At 33.2% G+C, this 23,801-nt stretch overlaps 1 protein-coding gene across 1 annotated transcript; it reads left to right on the top strand.

The window, feature by feature from the left end:
- The first annotated feature begins 1,382 nt into the window (after positions 1-1,382).
- On the top strand, positions 1,383-22,606 carry LOC134238337 (uncharacterized). The gene is made up of 4 exons (XM_062720461.1): positions 1,383-1,458; positions 4,403-4,660; positions 4,868-5,050; positions 22,335-22,606. The coding sequence occupies exons 1-4, from the start codon at positions 1,416-1,418 to the stop codon at positions 22,604-22,606; spliced, it is 756 nt and encodes a 251-aa protein (XP_062576445.1). The 5' UTR covers positions 1,383-1,415.
- The last annotated feature ends 1,195 nt before the right edge of the window (positions 22,607-23,801 follow it).

Genomic DNA, 23,801 nt, shown 5'->3' with positions numbered 1-23,801 from the left:
AATATAGTAATCAGGATGTCCGTCCGTTCATCTGTTTCCCATAGCAAAACATAGAAACTGCCAATTTATTCATATGGAAGGCGGGGGTATCATTTAGTGAGCTCATTGCTCACAGTACCTCTAGTTATATAATGCCACTGTTCAACTCCTATTTTACTTTTTGATCCGACACATATTTTGGGTTTCCCATAGCAAAACACTGGACACTGCCTTATATCTAAATGGGAGGCGGGGGTATCATTTAGTGAGATCATTGCTCACAGTACCTTTAGTTACATAATGCCATTGTGCACCTTCTATTTTACTTTTCGATCTGACACTTATTTCGGGTCTCCCACAGAAAAACATAGACTTTGCCATTATAACCATATGTGAGGCCGGGGTATCATTTATATCTAGTTATATCCCAGTTGAACAGTGGGAGGGTATATAATGGTCGGGATATCCGTCTGTCTGTCTGTCTGACTGTCCGTACGTCTTTTACGCTTTGGGCACTAGTATACCCATATCTTATCCGCAAAGCCTCCTATACAAATGAATCAGTTTTGATGAGACTTTCAACAATTTTTGTTACAAAATGCCATTGTGCACCTTCTACTAGTAATTTACTTTTTGATCGGACAAATATTTCGGGTTTCCCATACCAAACATGGAGTCTGCCATTCTATAATATTGAAGGGTATTCATCTCATCTGCAACTCCTCCATAACAAAGAATAAAATTTAGTGATACTTTCACAGATTCTTTATGACATAATGCTTTTACTTTTTGATCTGATACTTTATTTCGTGTCTCCTAGAAGAGAACATAGACTTTGTCCTTATAACTGTATGGGTGGTGGGGGTTCATTTAGTGAGCCTAGTGCTCACAGTAACTGTAGTTTTGATTTAACATAATGCCCGGCAGTTTATCAAATAATTGATCAGCTAAAGGCTGAGAGAAAGTCATCCGCAATCAAATATCCTCGGTTTGGTGAGTTTTTGGAACAACTAATAAATATTAATGTTTTCCAAAACATATTCATACATTATTAAATCTTTTTAATTACATTCAGGAGCGGAGAACTTCTACACGTAGGTGTTTATTCAGTATTATATAAAATCCATTCTGAAAACGTACGTTCCTCATTGTCTCCGAGGACTGTAATTTGCGGAAAGAAATTCAATATATCACATTGCACCTAATATGAAATTTTCGGTTTGGTGAGTTTTTGGAACAACTAATAAATATTAATGTTTTCCAAAACATATTCATACATTATTAAATCTTTTTAATTACATTCAGGAGCGGAGAACTTCTACACGTAGGTGTTTATTCAGTATTATATAAAATCCATTCTGAAAACGTACGTTCCTCATTGTCTCCGAGGACTGTAATTTGCGGAAAGAAATTCAATATATCACATTGCACCTAATATGAAATTTTGGACAATTTTTTTATGGATATCACTAATATTCGGTAAGAATTTTGTTACTATTAATATTAGTAAAATTCTTTTTCTACAACACATTTGGGGGTGCAGTGGGTGGGTGTTTCGTGTTTAATTTTTTTTATACGCCAGCTTGAAAAGTTTAGCTCTCGGTACGTCCGTCCGTCTTTTTCGCTTTGAAGAACCCATCTCTCATTCGCAATTCCTCTTTTGTTGGTGAATGAATTTTAATGAGAGTTTCACAGTCTTTGTCACATAGTATCATTGTGCACCTTCTATTTTACTTTTTGACTGGACACATATTTCAAGATTCACATAGCAAACATGGACTTTGCCATTCTTTCTGTAACACTGAAGGGTATCAATCTCTTATCTGGAGGTTTAAAAATGGTCGATGTAGATAATTTTATTATTGCTTTAAAATCTTCTTGGATGAAAAGGTTAACTCAAAAACAAAAGCCATGGATGGATTTTTTTTTGCAGTGAATGGAAAAGATGTTATTGAGAAGCTATTTCATTTTGGGGATCTATTTATTTTAGAGCATTTACTTCCTAAAAACAATGCTTTCTGGCAAGATGTATTAAAATCATGGCTGGAAGTCATGAAGTGTTTAAATAATTGTAAAAGTGTAAAAACTAATTTTTTAAATATCCCGGTGTGGTACAATTCTAATATAATGGTTGGCAAACAGTCTGTATTTATCAAAAATTGGTATGAGAAAGGTATTAGAGTAATTGGAGATTTTTTAGATAGCGAAGGAAAATTTTTATGCTTTGATTCTTTACAAAAAAAATTTTGCCTCTCACAAACAGATACAAATAAGCAGATTATGCAATATAATAGTGTTCTTACTGCAGTATCAAAATATTTGAAAAGTATGTCTATTGACAAATCTTTATCCACAAAATCTTTCAATACACTTATGCCATTTTATTATGAATTGTTGTTACAGTTAGAAAAATGCACTAAGCCAATATACTCCATTTTAAACACAAATAGTGTTAAACCTATATTTACATCAAAATGGAATTCCATTTTGAGTATTTATGGGCAGTGTAATTTTGAAATACATGATGTTTTTAAAGTTTGTTTTAAAGTAACAAGTGATACAGCTGTTCAATGGCTGCAGTTTAGAATACTGCATAGGATTCTTCCTGTAGGTTATTATCTTAAAAAGATTAATATTAAAACCACTGATTTTTGTACTTTTTGTAAGAATGAAAGTGAAACAATCCAACATGTACTTTTATTTTGTAATAATATTTTGTCATTGTGGAGTAGTCTAAGCCAACATATATATAGAACTACTTCAAAAAGGGTTGGATTTAACATTAATAATGTTATATTAGGAGAGATTCCATTGACAAAAAATAATAGAGTTGTAAATTTTATTATACTATACACTAAACAATATATATTTACTTGTTTGATGCAGAAGAAAATGCCAAATATCAGCGCACTCTTATGTCATCTAAGAATCAAATATAATGTTGAAAAATTTGTTTCAATCCAAAAGAACAAAATTGTGTATTTTAATTCCTTATGGTCTACATGGAAACCAGTTTTTGATGAGTGACAGTTCAAATGTCATTTACTATTGTTATTGTCTTTCTCTTTTTTCTTTCTTTTTTTATCTCTTTTTTATCCTCATATTGATAAAAGAATATATATGTATTTAATAATTTGGATAATATATGCACAATGTTATAAGGCGTTGGAGGAAATAGTGACAAATTGAAATTACATGTATTTTCTTTTTTTTCTCTCTCTCTCTTTTAATATTATTTATAGAAGGATAGTGGATAGTGTGAAAGGGTGAGTATGTGTGTGTGTGGCATAAATGTAAATATGTTTCAGTTATCTCTTTGTTTATTATGAGAAAAAATATAAATAAAAAAAAAAATTCTTTCTGTAACACTGAAGGGTATCAATCTCTTATCTGTAACTCTTATACCACTGAATAAAATTTTTGCTTTCTCACATTCTTTATTTCATAATGCCATTTTGCATTTTTTATTTTAAATTTTGATTTGACACTTTTTTTTCGGTTTCCCAGTGCACAACATTGCATTATATAATTCATATGAGAGGCAGGTGAGGGAGATGGGGACTTAAGTATTTATACTACATCTAGTAATAACACTTTGTAAGGTGAGGGTTTTGCTACATACTGCCATTGTGACCTCCTATTTTACTTCTTGATCGGACACGTATTTCGGGTTTCCCATAGCAAAACATTGACACTGCCATTTCTTCTATATTATTAAAGGGTACCTCTATATCTCTAATCCGATACTCCTCCTATGCCACTAAATAACATTTCACGATCAATTCACATATTCTTAATACATTGTGACCTCACATTTTATTTTCTGATCAGACACTTTTTATGGTTTTTTCTGCCATTATATAAACAGGTCCAGTCCAAAGACTATTTCTACCTACGTAGCTATCAATAGCTACATAGGTATTTAAAACTTACCCAAAGTAGCTATTTCTACCTACTTTCTGCTTTACTTGCATTTTGTGTCCAAATGCAGGAACGGCGCAACATGGTGAGCACAAAATTTCTTGATATAGTCACACTGATGATGGATATGACAGAAATTTGGCCAAAAAATGATTACTTCGTATATTATCAATTTTGCATAGAAACTAATGTAAAATTGCCGATTCAGGAAGTAATCATTTTTTGGCCAAAATTTTGTCGTATTCATCATTAGTGTGACTGTATCAAAAGATGTGGTATTCACCAAGTTGCGCCGTTTGGTCTTTGTGCCGCAAAATGCAGAAGTTATAGAAAGTAGGTAAAAATAGCTACTTTGGGTAGCTTTTAATACCTAGGTAGCTATTAATAGCTACGTAGGTAGAAATAGTCTTTGGATTGGACCTGATAAAATAATACAAGAGGCGGGGGAGTGGGGTTATAAATCTCAATGCACATTGTACCTCTGTTTTTTTTCATTTTGAAGGAACTATGCAAACCAACCTCAAAAGTACTTATTTTGAAATGAACACACACTACAAAGATTTATTACCAATATCTGAGCTGAGGTCTATGGGAAGTCAACGGACCCTTGGCGCATGTGGACTCCTGTGCGCCTTAGACGAGTTTTGTCAAACTTTTTTCTTCAAAACACAGGAAAAGAAATGTTTCCTTTACAAGTATTCCATCTGGCAGCATACTGAACTTAAACAAGAAATCGGTGTTAACATGTACGAAATAACCTGTAAGTTTCCTTCAAGAAAAAATACCAATGATATACTAAAATTCATTAATTAGATATTTTGATATTAGAAGAAAACAATCTTTTTCTGGCACATAACATTTTACTGGATTGTCAAAAAGAGGAATATATTACTAAAATTCTTTCGTTCATAATAATGTTCGGGAATTCTTACAAACCAATTTAATGAAATTTTATTACATCTTTCAGCACCATGTACTGGTTTGGGTTTCGTGCACAATCGGGCAAGTGGTCTCTGTTTCCAGATTTTTGGGGGTCAAAATTGGACGTCTACTTGGGCAATAACGTCGTGTAAACAGTTTGGTGGATCATTGATTTCTTTAGATACAGATCAGAAAATAGGATTTGTGGATACTTTTATCCGAAATCGTTGTGAGTAAAGATTTATTTTTTTTTAAGTATGTAGCTCGAAGGTAAATCAGAAACTTGCTCTACAAGACCTTTAACTAAATACATGTAGGTTTCCACCGAAGGTTGAAATCTTAAATTTTAAACGTTACGTGACCAGCAATTTTAATGAAATATGTTGAATTTAGAACTGTTTGTTTTGTAATGCTCGAGTTAAATACTGTGCAATTTTGTTCAATCTCATTTTATATATTGAAAAATGATTATGGGTCGATCTTCCAAAGAGGGTTGATTATGGGTCGATCTTCCAAAGAGGGTTCAATATGTTTTTGTATAAAAACATTTAAATATATATGATTGAATACTCAGTAATTCCTAGACCTCATATATTGACTGAGATCCAACATTGTAGAAAGTAAACTTCCGTGCCTTTTGTTCACTTGGGTGACTACTTTGGACTTGAAATATATTGAAAAATTACAATTCGATATTAATAATTGATATTAATAGGTTCTGGAATGTTATTTCATTGCACTTCCATTCCGGTCATTTGACATTCAGGTACATAGAATTTGAGGAGAGGCCGTGAGAGAAATCTGCCGACCACACCACACCACACCCCCTCTTTTCTGGATGTAAATATTCACTATTTATTTGATATGACAATGTTTAGCTGGTTTTCCTTGGACACCCCTCCCTCATTAAGGTTTGAGTGGTAGATTTACCTTTTTTTTGGGGGGGGGGGGCTAGTCAAGAATTTTTTTCAGGTAAGTTGTCAATTTTCCACTATTATGCCCATTCCCCTTTTTAGGTCACCTGAGTAAACTCAGGTGACCTATTGCTATCCGTTTTTGTCCGTCGTCGTCCGTCGTCCGTCGTGCGTCGTGCGTCGTGCGTTAACATTTGAACATTTTCAGCTTCTTCTCTGAAACCACTGAACCAATTTCAACCAAATTTGGCATACAGCATCTATGGGTAAAGGGGAACAAAAATTGTGAATTTCATGGTCCCTGCCCCCCTGGGGCCTGGGGGAGGGGCAAAAACCACTAAAATTAATGCAATCTTTAAAAATCTTCTTCTTGACTCCTGGACATCAGGATGTTGAACCGATAGCATGATTGTAATAAGTATTAACCTCTCTACCAAAATTGTAAAATTCATGACCCCTGGGCTTAGGGGTCAATCTGGAGGGTGGGGCCAAGTTGGTTGTATGTTGAAATGCATAATATCTTGAAAGATCTTCTGATGAACTTCATGACACCAAATTACATGCAAGAAAAGTTTTTGTCAACTTGATGTTTTAAACAATTTATCAAATTCATGTACATGAGAAAAGAGAACTTTTTATTTTTTTTTTTTTTTTAAGTATTTATATTGCAAAAAAAATTATTTTAGATCTATCCGGGAATATAGTTGCCTATTGTACAGGCTTCAATATTTACGCAATATTTACGCATGCGCACAATCGACTGTATGTAAGACGCCATTTTGGACTAGAGTGGAAACCCAGAGGCAGAGAATCTATCTTTTATTTTAGCTCTAAGGTTTTACTTAACGAACGGTGGGTATGAATGTTGACATTTATGAGTTTAAACGGCATGGAATATATAGGACGTGTGTTTGCGAATACATCGTGTTTTTGTAATCTGAGCTAGTATATGCGTGTTTACGTCTCCCGCGTTGTACCAGAGGCGACATCGTGCGATGAAAGTTTGTTCGAGTGTTTTAAACGTCGTCGCCTGCGAGCTGCATTATATATTTACTAATAAAATTGATTTATTGAGTGTTTAGTATGCTGTTTTTCATATGTTTGGAAAATATACTTCAAACATGAAATATGATGAAATGTTTATTTTGTAGTAACTTAGACAGTGACAGTCACTGTACATTGTAGATCTACATAACTTCCTTGTTTATAGTTAAAAAAAAACACGAAGCGTCATGATTTCAAAATGGACACAATGAATATTAACTTTAAATTACATCAGTTTTATACAGGTATATATATAAATCACTAGATTTAGCTACGTACAGTACTGGCCATAAGCAAGTCATAATATTATTTTTACACTATATTTCATTGAAAAACCTATTTTTATATAAAAAAAAAAATGTTGAGAAGTCAATTTTAGCTCAATTTTCATGATTTTTTCACCGAAACATGCAGAATTATTCAAATTTTCTTATCTTAAATGAAAAACAAAATGATACTTAGACTATTGAGAATAAATTATAAAATATTGTCAAGACAAAATTTTCTAACCTCAAATTACTATGATTTCTTAACAAATTGAAGCCTTAAAATTTTTGTTTTGCACTTGACCTGTGATTTCATGGTAATGCATAATGATAAAACTATTTTGAAATGATGTGAAGAAACTACAACAAATTCTGCATTTTTTGGTGTTTTAGACATTAAAAAGAAACAACAAACGAAACTGCAATAATATTTTAGAAAAATGTGTTTTTCAATGAAATATATAGTGTAAAAATAAAATTATGACTCACTTATGGCCAAGTACTGTAGCTTGATTTACTTACTTAGCTTTATTTACATACCCGAAGAAGCTTTATTAAATCAATTATATGTTTTACGGTGTGACCGTTTAGGCGAGCACAGTAGTACCATCAAAAACACTTGAAAAATTGATCAGCTTTATAAAGCTGTGATACTGGTTTAGTGGTTTTTCTATGTAAGCAGTCCAACATCTCATCTACCGGTCCAACATTGATTTTTTTTATGCCTGCTCAGCAAAACATTAGATATGTTGGACTTGTTTTCGTAAAATTTGTATAGGAACAATTTTTTATTATTATTATTATTTATTTATTATTATTATGCGAAGTTTTGATTTTTAGCTCTTTTAGTCAGAGACCAGTAGAGCTTATGCGTTAGTAATGTGTCTGTAAACAATTTTTCAAAATGCTACTCCTCTTACAGTTTTGGTTGGATTTCAGTATCACTTGGCACACAAGTAGACTATAAAATATACATAATTCTGTGCATCGGTTTTTGATTTCGATGATTAATGTTGCCGGGGTTACTACAAATAGAAATTTCTGTGAAATCCTTTTAAAATGATACTCCACCTACAGTTTTGATCTGATTTTAATTTAAATTGGCACATATGTAGACTATACTAAGAAATGTAATTCTGGGCATCAGTTTTTGATTTTGCAGAACAGTGTTGGCATGGTTTCTAAATATAGAAATTTTTGTGAAATTCATTTAAAATGCTACTCCTCCTACAGATTTGGTCTGATTTTAATATTACTTGGCACACAAGTAGACAGTAGACTACAGTAAGATACACAATTCTATTCATTGCTGCCTGTTGCAGATTTTCAAATCCAAGTGCTACTTTCCTTTGTTACATGTACAGACCAGTAGAGCTTCAGTCTCATCAGAGACTTCTGGTTTTAAGTTAGGGTTGAATTGAATGGGAACTGCTATTGCTAGGGTATTTGGAACTCTTTGGGTTATTAGTAACTGGTGAAATGAGTACCAATGTTAACTTGTGTATTAATTTTTTTTTTTTGGGGGGGGGGGGCTGAACTTTTATGAAAGAATATTTAATTCCGCAGATCATTGAACTACCTTGACAAAAAAGATTATTATATTTATGCCCCCCTTCGAAGAAGGGAGGGCATATTGCTTTGCTGCTGTCCATGGGTCTGGTCTGTTGGTCAATTTAGTTTCCGTTCATTTTCTTCACAACTGTTGCACATAATGAAATGAAATTTGGTATACAGGTTTATCAGGTAAATATCTAGGTTATATTCTGTTTTGGATATGATTGCACCATTTTTGACAGAGTTGTGCAGCTTATGCCCCTTGGACTTAGAAAAATTCCACTTATTTGCAGTTTCCGTTTATTTTCTTTGCAGAGGTTGCGCATATAGAAATGAAATTTAGTACCGAGTATACAGATTTTTCAGCTGAATATCTAGATCAAGTTCTGTTTTTGATAGGATCGCCCCATTTTAGACAGAGTTATGCTCTTTTGGACTTGGAAAAAATCCAATTTGGGGGGAGGGACGCATAAGTGTTTTACAAACATCTCTTTTTTTATGGTATGCATGTGTTTTGCAGAATTTTGGTAATGCCACGCAAGAAGAATTGGAGGGTGTCATTGGCGAAGATGGGGAACAAGAGCCATGCCAGCAGTGACAATAGACTCGTGGATACTAGCCACGTAAAAAATAGTACGAAGGACCCAACGATTAACGAAACAGTTGACGGACCTTTGAGACTCGTGGAAGCTAGCCACGTAAAAAATAGTGCTAAAGACCGGGGGGATACTGCCTCCTTAAAAAGAGTACTTGATTTGCCTTCGGGCGCTAGAAACATTGCAGATTTGCCTTCGGGCGCTAGAAACATTGTAGATTTGCCTTCGGGCGCTATGAACATTGCAGATTTGCCTTCGGGCGCTATGAACAATGCCAATTTGCATTCGGGCGCTATGAACACTACCAATTTGCCTTCAGGCACTATGAACACTGCCAATTTGCCTTCGGGCACTATGAATTCTGTACATTTACTTGGAACAAAATTATTTGGAACAATTAATCAAGCTAGCCATTTATTTCCATCTTTTTTTCTAGAGGTGTTCAGTGTACATGCAATGCTTTGATGTCCATCATTTTGCAAAATGCATCTACTTCTGCAGAACTTGATGAAGTGCTGTTAGCTGGAGATGAATTGTATAGAGTAAGAGTTGCAGAATTACAGTCAACTGTTCAGTTTGTATCGAAAATGCTACAATTTCAAGAACTTCCAAAGTCTGTTTTTGTGCATGGTAATGAGTATGAAATTTGCTATTTTGAAGAAATCTATGGAACAGTGATTCATATGGATTGGAATCACTCAAGTCAAAGTAAAAATTTGAAGGAAGGCATTGAGCAGCTCTTTGCAAGATACAATCAAGGTTTAATTATAGTTGGAGGAATTTGTTCTGCAATATATGTTGATGATAAGAACTGTCCTGTCTTTTTTGATTCACATTCTCATGGACAAGATGGTCTTTCATGTGCAGAGGGTAAAGCTGTAAAAATCACTTTTAGTGGTCAAGATCAACTTGTTGACTACCTTTTCACGTTTTATCAGAGTTGTAATATTTCAATGATAAGCCAGTTTGAGATTCAACCTGTGTCTGTTACTCAAAAAATAAGTGAATCCAATCCAGGAAGTGAAAGACGTTCTTTAATTGATAAGTACTTTGAGTTCCAAGAGAGCATGTCTACAAAAAATATCATTTCTGAACCATCACAAAAAAATCGAAATGAATATATGAGAAATTATATGCGGAAAAGAAGGGAAAACTCACAAATAAATCAGAAAGACAGGGAAAGCACCTTAAGATGTATGACCAAAACAAGACAAAGTAATGAATTTAAACAAAAAGAACTTGCTCTCAAACAAAGTGTACGAGAAAATCCAGAGACAAAACAGAAGAACAGAGAAAGTACTTTAAAAAGTATGAACAAGGCAAGACAAAGTAAAGAATTTAGAGAGAAAGAACTAGCTTAAAAAAAAAGTGTCAGAGAAAATCCAGAGACAAAGCTCAAGGAGAGAAAAAGTACTTTAAAAAGTATGAACAAGGCAAGACAGAGTAAAGAATATAGAGATAAAGAACTATCTTCAAAAAAAAAGTGTCAGAGAAAATTCAGAGACAAAGCTCAAGGAGAGAGAAAGTGACTTAAAAAGTAAGAAGAAGGCAAGACAAAGTAAAGAATTTAAAGAGAAAGAACTAGCTGCCAAAAGAGGTATCAGAGAAAATCCAGAGACAAAGCTCAAGGAGAGAGAAAGTGACTTAAAAAGTAAGAAGAAGGCTAGACTTGATACAGAATTTTGTTTAAAAGAAAGGGAAGCAAAGAAAAGGAAAAGAGACAGTGTAGAGCAGCTAGAAAAGGAACGGCTATGGAAACGGCAAAGTAGAAGAAATCACAGAGAAAAAGAAAGAGAAAATGAAAGAGTTTCTAAAGCTAAAAAGAGGCTTGATACAGAATTTAAAGACCATGAAAACAAATTATCGAAAAAAAGGTGTCGGGGTAATTCTTTGGAAGATTGCATAGAGAAATTCCATGAAGAAGTCAAAATTGGCCCAATTTATGTGTGTACATGTTGTCATCAGACTTGGTTTCGGAAAAGTGTTGTGAAGCTAGACACAACTAATCTTAGTGCTAGTAGTAAAAGTATTTGTACTGGGTTTAGATCAGTAGATGATATAGAATGGCTATGTTTAACTTGCTGTTCAGCTCTGAAGGATGAAAAAATTCCAAGACTTTCAGTTAAAAATGGAATGAAATGGCCTGACAAACCTGATGCTTTAAATTTACATCCACTGGAAGAAAGGTTGATATCACAACGGATACCTTTTATGCAAATAAGAGAATTACCAAGAGGAGGTCAGATGTCGGTCAAGGGAAATATTGTAAATGTACCAGTGGATATTCAGCCAACTGTAAATGCCCTTCCACGACAAATAGATGAGCATGTGACTATAGCTGTGAAATTAAAGAAAAGATTATCCCACAAATCTGCATGCTTCACAGAAAATGTTCGTCCCAATGTGGTGATAAATGCTTTAGAATGGCTGATGAAAAATAGTGAATTGTATAAAAATTCAGGTATAGTGATAGACCATTCTTGGAGAGATGAAGTTGAAAAAAGTAATGAGGAAACAGTACAAGAACTGATAGGATCTTCAAATGATAGTGATGATCGTGAGACTGAAGGAAATGATGATGGTTTTTGTGAAGTTTCCTCAGATGATTGTATTCAAGACAATTCTGATACACTTGTAGATGAAGCAGATATTGATACAAATAAACTATATGTGTTTGCCCCTGGGGAAAACCAAAAACCAATAAGTTTATTTACAGATAAAGATGCAGAATATCTCTGTTTCCCGACAATATTTTGTGGTCAAAGCAGAATTGAAAATGAAGTAAGAGAAGTTCCAGTACATTACAGTGACATTGCAAAATGGGAGTTGCGCAGTGTTGATAGACGAGCAGCACAATCTGTACCCAATATCTTTTTTAAATTGAAGAAAATTCAAATTAAGCAAGTTAGTGACAAAGTTAACTTGGCATTGAGAAGATGTAAATCAGACGGTAAGAAAATCACTGCAGAACAAGTTTTAAATCCAGCCGCTGCAGAAAAAAATTGTGAGATTAAATGAAGGGTATTATATATTCAGAACACTTCGAAATTCTCCTGCATATCTTTCATCTAAAAAGAAAGATGTATTTGCCATGATAAGGCAATTGGGTCTTCCAACATGGTTTATTTCTCTCTCATCAGCTGATACCAGATGGCAAGATCTACTTAAAACATTGGCAACACTAGATGGAAGAACCCTGTCACAAGAAGAATTAGAGGATTTGAATTGGAGTGAAAAATCAAAACTAGTTAAACAAGATCCAGTGACATGTGCTAGATTCTTTGACAACAGAGTTCAACTTTTCATCAATACTGTTCTTAAGAGTCCTCATAATCCTCTAGGTGTTGTCACTGATGTGTTTCGAAGGGTAGAATTCCAAAACCGAGGTTCGCCACATATTCATATGCTGGTATGGACAAGTGATGCTCCAAAGCACAAAGAAAACAGCAATGAGGATATAGAGGCATATGTAGATAAGTATGTCACATGTAGTTTGCCGGAAAATGGAGTTTTATGAAGAGACTTACTTTTACAATTGACGACTGACTTTTACAATTTGAATATAGACAAACCCCAGTCACTAAAATGTAAAAGTCAGCTGTCAAATGTAAAAGTAAGTCTCTTCATAAAACTCCAATAATCCTCAAATGAAACAACTTGTAGAGCTTCAAGTACATAAGCACTCATTGACTTGCAAAAAAGGTGGTAGATCTTTATGCAGATTTGGATTTCCATTGCCACCTTTGCCCAAAACCATGCTTCTTGAACCTTTGGATGTTGATGTTGAACACTATAGAAGAATATATTCTGATATTCAGAAAAAAATGAATGATTACAAAGATGGTTGCAATTTAGACTATGAGTCCTTCTTAGAGACTGTTGTAGAAATGTGTGAGGATGAGTATATAAAATGTATTCGAGCTTCCTTGAAAGGTCCCAAAATGTTTCTGAAGAGAAGTCCATCTGAGATGAGAGTGAATTACTATAACTCATCAGTATTGAAGGCCTGGAATGCTAACTTAGATATTCAGTTTGTACTTGATCCTTATGCATGCGCCACATACATTGTTGCTTATATCAGCAAATCTCAGAGGGGAATCAGTGCAATGCTTGATAAGGCATCTCAAGAAGCCGCAGATGGAAATATGGATCTTAAGCGACAAGTTCGACATATTGGAAACAAGTTCTTAAACTTTGTTGAGGTCAGTGCACAAGAGGCAAGTTACTTAATCCTTCAGATGCCACTTACACAAGCAAGTAGAGAGGTTGTTTTTATCAATACCTCACCGCCTGAAGACCGAGTTTTCTTACTCAAACATCAAGATGAATTGAATGAGTTACCCAAGGATTCAACTGATATTAAGGCAGATAGTATGATACAAAGATATGCAAGAAGACCAAAACAGCTTGAAAATTGGTGTTTAGCTGATGTTGTTTCTGAATTAGAAGTGACTTTCCCAAAAGAAATCAGAAAAGATATACAAGAGGAAGTAAATGAAGATAACCCAGAGGACAGTTCTCAAGAAACTTTTACTGATCAGGATGTGTTAGTTCATTTGAAAAATGGGATTAAGATCAGAAGGCGAAAAAACAAACGAGTTATTAGATATGTAGGCTACAGCCAAAAAACAAATTCTGAACAGTATTACAGAGAAAAAATTCTTCTCTTTCTGCCTTGGAGAAATGAGAATGCTGACCTACTTGGTAGTAACCAAACTTATGAACAGCATTACATGCAAAAAGCAAGTATAATACAAATGAAGCAAAAACAGTATGAGCATTTTGTGGATGAATTAGAACAAGCTCGGCTTCTAGCTGAAGAAGATCTTGATGATCTGGAGACAGTAGCACCAAATACAGAACATGCTGAGGCAGAAGATGCAGAGATAGGTTCTGAACCATCTGAGGAATTTGTCCATTTTAATCCTGATACAGTTCAACACAGAGAATTTGATATTGGACCAGAACTTGGATTGTCCTCAAAAGTAACTGAAACAGAAAAGAGTGCTGTCCGCATTCCTGATCAGCAGTATCATAAACTTTTACAATCCCTGAATACTAAGCAGAGGGAATTTTACAATCATGTAACTAACTGGATTCAAACCAGAGATGAACCATTATATGCTTTTCTAACTGGTGGAGCAGGTGCAGGAAAATCAGTGGTTATTGATGCCATTTTTCAAACATTACACAGAATACTGTACTCAAAAGAAGGTGAAAACCCTGATGACACCAGAATATTACTTTGTGCTCACACTGGCAAAGCTGCATACAACATCAAAGGGACTACTATTGCATCAGCATTTCACAGAAAAATGTATCAAACTCAGCAGCACATGAGTGCAGATGAACTGAACTCATTTAGGACAAAGTACCGGAATTTGTCAGTTGTAATAATAGATGAAATTTCAATGGTAGGGAATAATATGTTGTCATTTATAAATGATAGACTTCAACAACTTACTGGCAGAAAACAAGATTTTGGTGGGATTAGTATCATAGCTGTAGGTGATTTATATCAGTTACCACCAGTTGGAGACAAGTGGATTTTCAAAGACCTATCTAATCCTGGTCAGAGTTGAGCAAAAAATTTGTGGCATGAACATTTTTATATGCATGAACTAACTGAAATTATGAGACAAAAGGATGACCTCAGATTTGCAGAAATGTTAAACAGACTTCGTGAAAACAAGATGACAGACGAAGACAAGGAACTCATTTCTCAACGTTTCATTAGGCAAGACTCTCAAGACTATCCTAAAGAGGCACCTCATCTGTTTATTGAGAACAAGTTTGTTGATTGTTTTAATAACAATCTAATAGAAAACCTTTCAACAAATAAAGTAACTGTTAAAGCAGACACAGATGTGTTATCACAGACAAAACTTTCTGCATCAGTGAAATTGAAACTAGTTCAAAACTTGCCTGAAAACCCAGCATCTACTGGACAATTAAGAACTAATTTGGTTATTGCTGTAGATATGCTATATGACATATCAGTAAATCTTGATGTTACAGATGGTTTGACAAATGGTGCTTCCTGTGTTGTGAAATACATTGAATATAAAGAATCGCAATTAAGGCCTGCCATAGTATGGGTACTGTTTGCTGACTCAAGTATAGGTATCTCACGAAGACATCAATACAGGCATTTGTTTAGCACAAATGTTAATACTGCATGGACTCCCGTATTTGAAGCTAAAAGAACATTTGTTTATAACAGGAAGACATATGAGAGAGTTCAGTTTCCACTCCAACCTTCTGCTGGAAAAACAATCTACAAAGCACAAGGAGCTACTCTTTCAAAGGCAGTAATCAACCTAGCACAGACAAAGCAGCGCAAAATTTCTCATATACATTATGTTGCACTCTCAAGAGTAAGGTCACTTGATGGTCTGTTCATTCTGGATTTCAATGAAAAAAGTCTTTCAAAAGATGAAACTGTTGATAATGAGATGGACAGGTTAAGAGAAAATAGATTGCAACTCTCATATACACCACTATACTCAGTATGTAAAGACATAAAATTTTTGTTCAACAATGCCAGATCCCTACACAAACACTTCCTTGATATAAAATCAGACCCAAGTGTTTTAGCTGGAGATGTTATTGGTATAGCTGAATCTTGGCTTTGTGAATTAGATTCTGATGAAGACTTTACTTTAGAGGGTTTTACAATGTTCAGGAATGATGCAAGTTCTTCCCAGAGCAGACCACATCATGGTATTGTCATATATCTGAGAAATCAATTACAGTGTGCTTCATACAAGTTATTCACTTCCAAATCTGTTGAATTTTCCATAATTTCCATTATGCCCTCCAATACTCCAATACAGTGTGTAGTTTTATATAAACAGCCTTCTTGTACTCTTCAACTCTTTTACGATACCTTGAAAAACAGGTTGCTCCTATTTGTTGACAAAGATGAAAAGACTGTGATAATGGGAGATTTTAATTTGGATTTAAGTACTGGTCAATATGCACATTTCCTGAACTTTATGAAAGAAAAATTGGGTTGTGTGCAAATCATAAACAAGGTAACCACAAAGAATAAGACACAGTTAGACCTAATATTTACCAACTTTACTGATTTACAAACAGATGTTCTATCGGCTTATTGGTCTGACCATAATATGATTTATTGTGCTGCAGATTTGACTTAAGCAAGTTATTCTATGACAGAACTGCATTTTAATTACATTGTTTAGTATTATTAACCCTCTCGAGCATAAAACAGGCAGTATGTAAATATTTAGCTTCCAATGGAAGCTAAATATTTACAAACTGCCAAGAGTGGTTGGACAAAACAAGGGTTGCCACTCATCAACTACTTTGTTTGTCCCAATAACTTTCAGTATGTTTCATATATACATAAATTAATTTAAAATTGCATAGATTAACTTACTCGCTATATGGAAGTTATTGGGACAAAAAAGATTTAGAGTTATAATGCCCATGAGATGAAATTATTTACCCAGTAGTTTATTTATGATAGTTTGTACTGTCTACTTATTTATTTATTTATCAATAATATTTATATTATATTGTTAATCCACAATTTAAAATCCACAACAGAATTTTAAAACTGTTACCTATTTGGTATAAGAGGTAATTTTATTACCTAAGAGATTGCAAATTAATTCACATGCTAACAGTTCTATAATAATCTAATTAATATACTAAAGTGAAATGTTGTTTAAATTACCTAAGATTTTGAATAAGAATGATATGAATATTATTTGAAAATGTTAATGATATACAGGTATGTCTGCAAGATTTGATTGATTGTTAATTATTGTTTCTTCATAGCATATGTTTTCTGTTGTGGCCACGTATCCATTAAGTCTGGATAAAATATACAATTGATCAAGCATTATTTCTATCTCATATGTTCTATTTTGTTAATTTTTACTCTTTAGAATATTACATATTTTTGTGTATTTAATGTACTACATGTATCTGTTTCAGTAAAACATGTACAGTTCAACAATTAAGATTTCATCTCATGGGCATTTAAATCATCAATTTTTGGGGTTTATTAATGCTAATCTTACTATATTATATAGTAGTAAATATGTATATTAGAGAGCATTCTTGTACTATGCATAAGTATTTATTATAGCTATTATACAATAATGATGAACTCTGCAATTATTATGACATTATAATTAATATGTACTTTCATGAAAGTTACATTGCTTACTTTGTAACCCTGGTCAATATCACAAGTGACTATCTGAGTATCTCTACAAAGACATTGTAAACATCCAGAATAGTTTTCTCCCTGAAAACAAACACTTGCTCCAGTGGACATATAAAACTTTTAAATGAACATTCTGTATCTGAAAGGACTTGAATACTCCCGTGCTCTATTACTTATAAAAATGTTGATCTTTTTTTTTTTACATAGACTAATTCATTGTGTTACATGGAAAACAATAGTGTTATCTACATTCTGTGATTCCAATGAAATTATTTGTTATTTAGTTTATTTAGTTTTATTTATTATTTCTTGCTAATACTGAAATGTTTCTCAACTCGACATGGACAATTTGGAATTTTTTAATTGTGATAAGTGTCATATTAGTACAGTACCATAGTCACCCTTAGAAACATCCATGTTTCTTTAACATGTTTAAGGATACATACTATAAACAATTTTTTTATCTCCCACACAGAAGAGTTACACTGATAATTTTTCAATATTCCTTTCTATGGAAATCTAATTAAAAACTTATTGAGCAGTAAAGTTTCATTTCTGCTTTTTTCTCACCACATTATGTTGCTTGGCCAAACATTTGTTGTTAAGGTCAACAAATATCACATCTTAAGTGAGAGAGGCACCTAAGATAATTGAATGTTTTGAAGGAAAAAGTTTGTGTTATTTATCCTCAAGTAAACATTCATTATTCTGTTTCATGATCTTAAAACCTTTATGATCTTTGTATCTCCTTATATGAACAACTTTTAATCTTTCTTTTCGTTTTCGGTATGTAAGGTTAAAAAAGTTGTTCTAAAAATGTATGAATGCAGCTGAAAACATTTCTTTGAAATATGAAAAATATGAGTTACATTGTACAATTTATATTAGTAGTAATTCTTTAAGAATCACTTAGTATATGCACAGTAGTGTTCACTTTATAAAGACTTAAATTTTGACTTGATGGAGTCTAATATTGGATCTGTTTTATGACCCTGAAACCTGCATGGTCTTTGTATCTCATTATATGAACAACTTTTAATCTTTTTTTATTGTTTTCGTTATGTAAGGTTAAATACTTGTTCTAAAAATGAATTAAAGCAGCTGTTTCTTTGAAATATGAACAATATTAGCTCAATTGCACAATTTTTAGATTAGGCTATTCCAAGTTTTTTCTATGTTTAGCGACCGCGTGCGCCTTGGTTTATGACACCCCATATGAGTAAAAACACACAACAACAGGAGTCCTGAAATTGATTAAATAAAGTCGAAATTTTTGAATTTTGTAAATTTTTCCAAATAATTCTGTACATTAAGTTATATTGGGTGTATTGTAAGCATTTAACCCGTTGTTTTTGCTTAAGAATAGATATTTCTTCTATTAAAGCAGTTTAGTGAGAACAAATCATTTGAAGGACGTCATTTTTATGACTTTTAAGCTTGTGTCTTATGTTTTGGCTTGTGTGTTTTTTGCGAATAGGTAGGTAGATTTTTGAAAGATGAGTGGACGCTAAACAGAGAAAAAACTTGGAATGGCCTTAATAAATCACACTATATATGTAGTATTTAAGGAGGAACAGGACCTTTAGCTAAAAAAATTCCTGTCAATGAATTTTTTTCGTATTTTTTTATATTATTAATTTAATATGTACTTAACATTTTGAACCGGTCCTGTCATGAGATTTCTTGACTAATTTTAAAGATATCGCCTCACAAATATCGCCCTGTATAGTGTTTGTATGGAGTTCCGATACTTCATGTTTACGGGTCCGTTACAGAGCCCATAATGCGAATTTTTGCGCACAAATATTAAATATGTTTGATAACACTATCTACTCAAATATTTTAGAATATCCATAGTGTTTATATTATCTGAAAGCATTTGTTTTAATTTCACATAGTATTTGGGTGGGATAATTTCTTAATTTTCAAGGCAGCTTCAACAACAAAAACCTCATTTTGGAAAAAATTCTGTCGATAAATATCGCTAAATTTACGATTGAATGTCAGTCCTTCATCGTAATTATTTACTGCATAAATATCGAAAGGTGAAGCTTACCTCAATATCGCACAGGACATCGTTGAATTAGACGTATGCATGATAAAAACGCTTCACGTTTGCATTTTCCCAGTGCGGGAAATCAATTGTGACGTCACACGAAAACATAGGCACGCAAAATATTCTAAATAGAGAGAATCTCTGCTACTAAACATGAAAAAATATTAATGTAAAAATTCTGCTTCAGAAATTTATCACGATGCATTGACTGTGACCTGTTTATTATGAAATAAAATTGATCTTGACGGGTGTAGCTAATGTGTACTTGATCTCGCTGCACTGAGAATTCAAACACTACGTCTATGACGTCACTGACGTCAGACTGCAAGGTAAAGAGAAACGGATGTATGGATTTGGCAATTTCACAATATCTAAATGTTGACAAGATCTTTATACATCTTAAATATTTATTTTTGAAAATAAATGTTTAAAAACCAATTTTAGTATAAAATTACACAAGAACTGTTGATTTTAACAACGTTTAACATGTATATCAGCATCGACTATGACGTAATATGTCTTTTGAGTCATGTGACATGTGTCCTGTCTCCCCTTAATGATATAGAAAATTTTTATTCAACTTTTTTGTTTTCTTTTGTTTTTGCAATGCTTTGAAATGCTTATTGCCAGAGCAAGATGGTTTAAACAATGTACTTAATAATTTCAAATATTTTACATTTTGTCCAGTTGCATTAAATTTGTCTGTACAAAATTGTGAAAAAGTTAGGATAACTCAGTGGTTAATTTTTTTACATCATGTGCAGATGTCCAATAACAGGGAAATGTATTGGTATAAAATATGCTAAGGGGGTCAATGTGCTTGTTCATGCCCCAAACCTTACTACAGTACAATGGACTCAATTTTTTTTTTTTTTTTTTATTTTTTTCAAGTTCTTTTTAATGTTGTAAGTGTCTGAAATCTTCTACATGAAGCATGCACTTTTTGAAGGTAAGTATTGTGGAAAGAAGGGGTCAATGGCCAGCCCGTAAAGGGAGGTAAACCTTGCTTCTTTCAGATGATGTATAAATAAAAGTGAAAATTGCTTCACATTGTTTTATGGTAAAATTTCAGACATTTGCAAAACATTTTTAGCAATCAAGGACTTTTAGCTTTCAAAACTAAACAAAATAATTTAAATCATAACATTATATGAAATGTTAAACACATTCCTATTGGACACAACTATTGAATGCAGATGTTGTAAATATGACATGATGATACAAGTGATTGTTGTACAATGATTAATATGTAACCAATATATACTACCAGTATATTATATGTATATATGCACATAAATATATTGTATGATTCTAGATTAAGATTAATTTTTATTGCAAACTGCTGATATGATCAAGAACTATTGATTAATTATAAACATCTTTATAGTTTACTTGTAGTTTATTATTATATACTGAATGAATTTACACCTCAATAAATCTGATATAATTTGTTTTGTATGTGTCCAGTTTTAATTGCATGAGGTTTTCAGGAATAAGAAAATAAATTCATCACTACAAACGGAGATAAAGTTTTTTTTTCAAATGCAAAGTATGAAGACCAAGGGTCCTTCATTCAGAATTGTGTATTTCAAAAGTAGCGTAGCGGAGGGAGCTCCAATTATATACATGTACTGAAAATGAATTAATGTCTTCAAACATTTCTGATCAGCAAGGGTGTGCTTTCCAAATTTGTGCAATGTGTGAACCCAGGGTCAGGGGTTCCTGTGGGTTGGGGCACTACTGATTATTGCTGAATATTACTGATTACTTGAAATGCATTTTTTCCTGTACTCTCCCTATGGATATTAAGTAACTAAACTAAGCATGCTGTTACGATGAGCAGTGGTGCAAAAGTGTGCATGCCATGGCCTCTGGTTTAAAATATGAACCAAATTCAATGGTTGAAAAGTTGCTTGATGCTCAGGTGACCTATAAGGCCCATGGGCCTCTTGTCTTGAAAAAGAATACATCCTACCAGATTTACTTTTTTCCAAGCCTTGCCTTAAATAGATTTAATTTCAAAAATTCTAATTAATGCAACTGATTATGTTTAACTTGTTTCAATTAATCATTGAATCATGTAGTAACACAATACATTTTTCTGTGAACACGATGATTTTGCCATCTTCGAAGTATAATATTTACCTCGCCCTTCGAGGAATATTGTCCTATTCAGGTGACTAAATCAATGTATTGACCTAAAAAATTCCAACATTAATCTTACAATTTACAAAGAGGTTATTAAAGGACAAGATAGGGTAAGACCTCTTTTTGGACCCTGGATTGGGGTGTCTTTTAGAATGATACAACAATTAATAAATTGAAAACTACTTATCACCCCTGCCACAAAATAAGGAATGGTTCTGTTGAGCGATACATAGCAGTCATAGGATTGACAGAAAATATGTAATTTTTTTTTTGCAAATTTAAATCAATTTCACAACACATTTTCTTTCAGAAAACATAGAGCACAAACTCAGAAGCATCTATTATGTAAAAACCCAGATAGACAAGTATGTGCCCCATGTTTTCCGAAGTGAACAGTATCTCAAATTTGACGAAAACGTCCTAATTCTGCACTCTCTTGTCGCCTCCGCATGAGCTTTGAATAAAAATTAGTACTGGTTTTAAAACTAGCATCAATTTAATTTCTTAAGTACAAACTATCACAGTTTTTCTGTGTTCTGATAGCATCAAATAAGGGGCCAGATTCAGCGATTATCATACCTTGTCCTTTAATGGACTTAGTTTAATGGAATGCCGAACTTAACAGGGAAAGATATAGAATAGAACTACCTCGATCTTGTCTTTACCTCGCAGTTTTTGTAAAATTATACTCTGTTTACATTTAATAAATACATATCTTCTTCCTTTTCAAAGATGGCTCGAGTTTTCAAGGAAAAATACTCCTGATAGGACTAAACAATACCCAAGGACCAGGAAAATACACATGGAAGTGGTCGAATGGAGTTAAATTGTCACCAAATCTTTCCATTCCATTTTACGTAAATAATTATGATGGCTTGATGCATCCTTGTGCAGTTGGACATTGTGGGGTGCTGCATGTAGGAAAACTCACCAATTCCGTATATGATAATTGTTGTCTTAAAGCTTCATCTCTCTACATATGTTCAAAAGACATTGAGAAATGATGTGATTCTCTTTGAAATAATATTATGACAACACTTACTCTGACGTCACATGATTCCGTGTGTAAGTTGCATTAATCTACCAAAACAATCTTATTATCTTCAATATATACATTAAATATAGTTTTTTTTAAAATTTTGTTGTTATTCCTGCGGGAACTAGATTAACAAGCGATGAATTGTGGCTATAGAATAAATATTGAATGCATGTGCAGTAGTCCTAATTTTTTTTATCGCCCAAACCTTGTCGTTATAGCTCGCCTCCCCGCTTGCTATAAATCAAAAGTCTAACATTTCTGATGTTTTACTGAGTGGACAAAAAAAAAGTCGATGTTAGACCGATGAGTGAGATGTTGGACCTCTCGATGAGATGAAAGGTATTATAATAGCAAAACTTAGGTCCCGTGTCGCAGTGAATGCTAGTCGAAAAAGATCTTTCACTGTTCAATGACCCTGAGTGACAAGTATAGGACAACATTTGTAGCTCTCCATCGGCAAGTGGAGGCGTCTCAAAAAGCAATCAATCATTCAATGCTTATTATAATCATCAGAGTGCTAAAGGTAGAACATATGTCAGAGAAGTCTTTGTCACAAGATTTTCAAACTTTTCATAATGATAAATAAGCAAGTCAATCAGTCAAAAGCACATGCCATGTTTCCTTGTTGAAGTGCAGCCTGTGAAACATGGAATGATAATAACATATTGCGACTTCACAATTTCAGTCATTTTTAGGGGGTACTTATCATGCAAAGAAGACAAAAAATCACAAAATTACTTCTTCAAACATCATTGTTTTTATTGTTTATTAATTGAACAATATTAAGCAATATTTCCGGAAAATAATTTCTTTTTTATTCAATTGACATAAAAGATAAGTCCAGATTTTAAAAACTATAGGCAAATGAACTCGATTTATTTTCAGTCAATTTTCCACCCTACATTTTTAAATATTTTTGAGAAGTCTCTGTCAGAATGTTTTCAAGCTTTAATATGATGAATAACGTGCTCAAATGATTATAAAAAGTGATTAAAATATTAACCTCTCCCTTAAAATTAACGCAAGATAAGTTATTCACCGATGCTGCTACTTTCTTGACCTTTTTGCACTTACATAGGATTTATTTATTAATTGACTGTTTGGGGTTACTTTCAGATTAATAATATTTATAAAAAATTGTACTTTTAATTTAAAAGTTC

Source organism: Saccostrea cucullata, unplaced genomic scaffold (genome assembly GCF_032062105.1).
Source record: "Saccostrea cucullata isolate Sc308-1 unplaced genomic scaffold, CSIRO_AGI_Scuc_v1 ctg3622, whole genome shotgun sequence".
NCBI classification, from domain to species: Eukaryota; Metazoa; Mollusca; class Bivalvia; order Ostreida; family Ostreidae; genus Saccostrea; species Saccostrea cuccullata.
The sequence above is the reverse complement of the archived record's forward strand: the minus strand, read 5'-3'. Positions and strand labels throughout refer to the sequence as shown.

Excerpts from the sequence above, each read along its gene's own strand:
- LOC134238337 (XM_062720461.1), top strand. The coding sequence starts at position 1,416 with ATGAAATTTTGGACAATTTTTTTATGGATATCACTAATATTCG. Across the intron at positions 1,459-4,402 it reads ATGGATATCACTAATATTCG|GAACTATGCAAACCAACCTC; the intron begins GTAAGAATTTTG and ends TTCATTTTGAAG. Across the intron at positions 4,661-4,867 it reads TAACATGTACGAAATAACCT|CACCATGTACTGGTTTGGGT; the intron begins GTAAGTTTCCTT and ends TACATCTTTCAG.